Genomic DNA, 4583 nt, shown 5'->3' with positions numbered 1-4583 from the left:
AAAATTTTTATAAAATATAGGGACACGACATACATATAAAATATAAAGTATTTTTTGACTAAATTATAATAATATTTTGATATTTTATTGATATTAAAATATAAATTAAATTTTAATTATTTTTATTATTTTAATTATATAAATTTTTTTTATTTTAATAATTAAAAATATATATTATTTTCTAACTCATTTTAAGAATATATATTAAGAATAAAATTGGACATATTAATATTAATACGTAATAATATTTAAGTGTGCCCAAGCATATTCGAAAATTTTTTTTTAATAAAACACGGTTACACACAAAAAAACACACGTATCAAATGAGACAATGAATGTCATCGTCTCTAAAATGTCTAATACATGAACACGACAAATTAAAAAAAAATCCATACTTCATTGATTAAAATTTAATTTATTAAATTAATTTTACAGTTGAATATATAGTTAACCTTATATATAGAGAGACACTAGAGAAAGTCTTGGATATTTTTTTTTGTGACTCGAAAGTATTGGATATAAATATGTCTAGACGGATTTCTCCAAACTCAGCAATTTAAAAATTTTCCCATTGTAATAACGTCAACAAATAATTATTACATTATTATGGAGTTTAGTTAGTATTCATTCCCATATAAAATGATTAAAATCATATTTATATAGTGTAAATTTTATGCTATATATTAACTTATAAAAAATATACCAGGGAATGATAATGATTATTGATTAATATACGAGAGAATGATAATTTTAATTTTTTTTAATTGATAATATCAAGCGATCTTTAAATAAAAAATAAAATGAAACTAATTACGTTTTTTACGTTTTTAATGTATTAAATATATAAAAAATATATAAAAAAATTATTATTATATTTTTAAAATGTAGTCAAATCCCTCTAGAATACTAACACACACATCACAAAACCAGCCCTGTAGAAAAATAATAATTTCACTCTCTTTTTCGATAAAACTAGTACTCGATAATTTTTATTTTTTATTTTTAATAAACAATCCTTAGAATACTAACACAGAACCACACAGAAACCAGCCCCTTTTCTATGGTCATACTTTGATGACATGGCATCCCCTATTCTCCCAACCCTTCTCTATATAAACTCTCTCCATGGTAACTTCCTCTCCCACAAGTCACAACACACCACACGCTCTCATTTCATTCACAGAGAGAAAAAAAAAATTAGAAAGATCCCCAACTCAATTGTGCAGAACTAACTGCAGATACTCTCTCTACATTTTCTCTCACTTTCTTTTCTCCAACTAACTTTATTATTTCACTCTTCAAAGCAAGCACACTTTAATTTTCTCATATAAATTAAGGTCGATCATGGCTGTGGATTCGGCTCTATCATCTCCTTTGGGTCCCCCTGCGTGCGAGAAGGACGCGAAAGCGCTGCAGTTCATCGAAGAGATGACGCGAAACGCCGACGCCGTCCAAGAGAGGGTGTTGGCGGAGATTCTGAGCCGCAACGCCGAGACAGAGTACCTCAAGCGCTTCAAGCTCGGCGGCGCCACCGACCGCAAAACCTTCAAGTCCAAGGTTCCGGTGATCACCTACGAGGATGTTCAACCCGAGATTCAGCGCATCGCCAATGGCGACCGCTCTGCAATCTTGTCTTCACATCCCATCTCTGAATTCCTCACCAGGTTGGTTGCTAAATCACAGCATATCTTATTCCTTCTTGCGACTTATTGAGCTTCTTAAGTGATTAAACTTTGCCTCAAGAAAGAATTGAGAAACTTTTAAATGCATTTTCACAAACCTTTTAATCGTATTCATAAGATAGCCAAAAATTAGTGTTCGTACTGCAATTATTCGAGTCGCACAAATGAACAAGCTTAATTATTTCTTTAATTATTTCGATTTGTTTGAATTTATTAAAACATAAAACTAAAGCCAATTTGGAAATCTGAATCTGCAGCTCAGGGACTTCAGCTGGTGAGAGGAAACTGATGCCAACAATTAAGGAAGAGCTGGATCGTCGCCAACTTCTATACAGCCTCCTCATGCCAGTTATGAACCTGTAAGTGCTACCTCGAAATAATTGCCGCAACAATTATTTAGTATTCTCTTCCTTTTTTTTCCCCAGGCTGCTCCCTAATCGGTGGCTCTGCATTGTCGTAGAATCTTAGCAAACCGCCAAATTTAACTATCATTAAAGTTAAAAATATTTCATTTTAACTCTCTCTTAACCACGTTTGGAAAATTAATTTTTTTTTATTCTCTTATTGAACAGGTATGTGCCAGATTTGGACAAGGGGAAGGGGTTGTACTTTTTATTTGTGAAATCCGAAACAAGGACACCTAGTGGGTTACTGGCTCGCCCGGTTCTCACAAGTTACTACAAAAGTGACCATTTCAAGACCCGACCCTATGACCCGTACAACGTTTACACCAGCCCCAACGAAGCCATTCTCTGCCCGGACTCATTCCAGAGCATGTACACCCAAATGCTTTGCGGCCTCATCGAACGCAACCACGTCCTCCGACTTGGTGCTGTCTTCGCCTCTGGCCTCCTCCGCGCAATCCGTTTCCTCCAGCTCAATTGGCCAGAATTGGCCCATGACATCTCTGCCGGATCCTTGAATTCCCGGGTCACCGACCCTGCAATTCGAGATTACATGTGCCATGTGATGAAACCCGACCCGAAACTGGCCGAATTTATTGGACAAGAATGCTCCAAAGAAAATTGGGAGGGAATCATCACAAGAATTTGGCCCAACACAAAATATTTGGATGTTATTGTAACAGGTGCAATGGCCCAATACATTCCAACACTAAACTACTACAGTGGTGGGTTGCCACTTGCATGCACCATGTACGCTTCCTCGGAGTGCTACTTCGGGCTAAACCTTAATCCCATGTGCAAACCCTCCGAGGTTTCCTACACAATCATGCCAAACATGGCCTACTTTGAATTCCTTCCTCACGAGTCCAGCAGGGTAGACAGCTCGGCCCCGCCGAAACTGGTTGACCTTGCTGACGTGGAAGTGGGAAAGGAATATGAGCTTGTGATCACCACCTATGCTGGCCTCAACCGCTACCGTGTCGGTGACATCCTCAGAGTCACTGGGTTCCACAACTCTGCGCCGCAGTTCCACTTTGTCCGTCGTAAGAACGTGCTGTTAAGCATCGATTCGGACAAGACGGACGAGTCAGAACTGCAGCGTGCAGTGGAAAACGCCTCCAAACTTTTGGCCGAGTTCAAGACAAGCGTTGTTGAGTACACAAGTTATGCGGACACAAAAACTATACCTGGTCACTACGTGATATATTGGGAGCTTCTGACGAAGGACGACTCTGCGAACTTGCCGAGTCACGAGGTGCTGAATCGGTGCTGCTTGGAGATGGAGGAATCACTTAACTCGGTATATAGACAATGCAGGGTTGCTGACCATTCAATTGGGCCTTTGGAGATAAGAGTTGTGAAGAGTGGGACTTTTGAAGAGCTTATGGATTATGCTATTTCAAGGGGTGCGTCTATTAATCAGTATAAGGTTCCAAGGTGTGTTAATTTTACCCCCATAATGGAGCTATTGGACTCAAGGGTTGTGTCCGTGCATTTTAGCCAACGTTTGCCACATTGGTCTCCTCAAAGGAGAAGGTGATTAAGTGAATTTGTAATTGGGCCTACCGAGTTTAAGTCTAATGTCTAATCATGTAGATGTAGATTTTTGTTAATTTAATTTAATTTTTTAATTTAATCTTTTGAAGTTGTAAGTTTAGACTAGGACCTGGTGAGAGTTCAATGGGAGATGTTGTACTGGAACGTCTCTTGGCCAGGTAATTGTGTATTTTGGTTGAATTAACTTGTTAAGAGCATGTGACTTTCGTTCTTTTTTACTACTGTACCAAACAGACTTGTCTGAAATTCAAATGGCCAAAAGATGCGGCATGGGTTGGATCTTTCTTCAAAATACTAAATTTCATTGACTCCGTTAAAAACTATAAAAAGTTTTCAAATTATTCTTTCTAACGTAATTTTACCCCGTTTCACTCCTAATCTCTAACTTTTCACCACCATTCCACTTTTCGAGTAGCCATTACCATTTCTAAGAATTATACCTTTAAGTTATTAAGTGCATGTTATACAATTCTCATTCCTAATACAAGATTCTTGAAATTTTTTTCAGTAATGTCTAAAAAGTTAACCATAGAGTATTGTGATTTGTGATATTCAAATAAATTATGTTGGAAATGTTTTTTTTAGATAAGAGTCGGTCTCGGATAACATTTTTTTTTTTGTTTACCCAAACGGTATCCCCCAACCCGACAGGTTAAGGACTAATCCGTCGCGGATCTGAGCTCCATTTAAGGGTCTCGGATCACTTAATCAGTAGGAGATGGACAAAGCTTCAAAACCAAATCCAAACAAAATATAAACTAAAGACTCTAAGACAAAAGGCTCCAACATCAACATCTTTAAACATCAACACCAAAAAGATATAACTCCTACACTGAAAAGACAAACTAGAGCCCCCTACAAAGTCTATGCCAAACAAACAAAATCAGACAAAATGAACGATCCCTAATCACCATATAAGCCAACCTATGTTGGAATGTAA

General features: G+C 37.1%; 1 protein-coding gene across 1 annotated transcript; it reads left to right on the top strand.

Annotated features, from left to right (window-relative positions):
- The first annotated feature begins 1157 nt into the window (after positions 1-1157).
- On the top strand, positions 1158-3861 carry LOC130983102 (probable indole-3-acetic acid-amido synthetase GH3.1). The gene is made up of 3 exons (XM_057907287.1): positions 1158-1664; positions 1940-2041; positions 2255-3861. Exons 1-3 carry the CDS (start codon positions 1345-1347, stop codon positions 3624-3626), a joined length of 1794 nt encoding a protein of 597 aa, XP_057763270.1. The 5' UTR covers positions 1158-1344; the 3' UTR covers positions 3627-3861.
- Positions 3862-4583: the final 722 nt, after the last annotated feature.

Source organism: Arachis stenosperma, chromosome 5 (assembly GCF_014773155.1).
Source record: "Arachis stenosperma cultivar V10309 chromosome 5, arast.V10309.gnm1.PFL2, whole genome shotgun sequence".
Classification (NCBI taxonomy): Eukaryota; Viridiplantae; Streptophyta; class Magnoliopsida; order Fabales; family Fabaceae; genus Arachis; species Arachis stenosperma.
Note: the sequence above shows the minus strand (reverse complement) of the source record. Positions and strands in the feature narration are given on the sequence as shown.

Bases quoted from the DNA above. Each gene is read 5' to 3' on its own strand.
- LOC130983102 (XM_057907287.1), top strand. From the start codon at position 1,345: ATGGCTGTGGATTCGGCTCTATCATCTCCTTTGGGTCCCCCTGCGTGC. The intron at 1,665-1,939 runs GTTGGTTGCTAA...CTGAATCTGCAG, and splicing joins ATCTCTGAATTCCTCACCAG to CTCAGGGACTTCAGCTGGTG. The intron at 2,042-2,254 runs GTAAGTGCTACC...CTTATTGAACAG, and splicing joins CTCATGCCAGTTATGAACCT to GTATGTGCCAGATTTGGACA.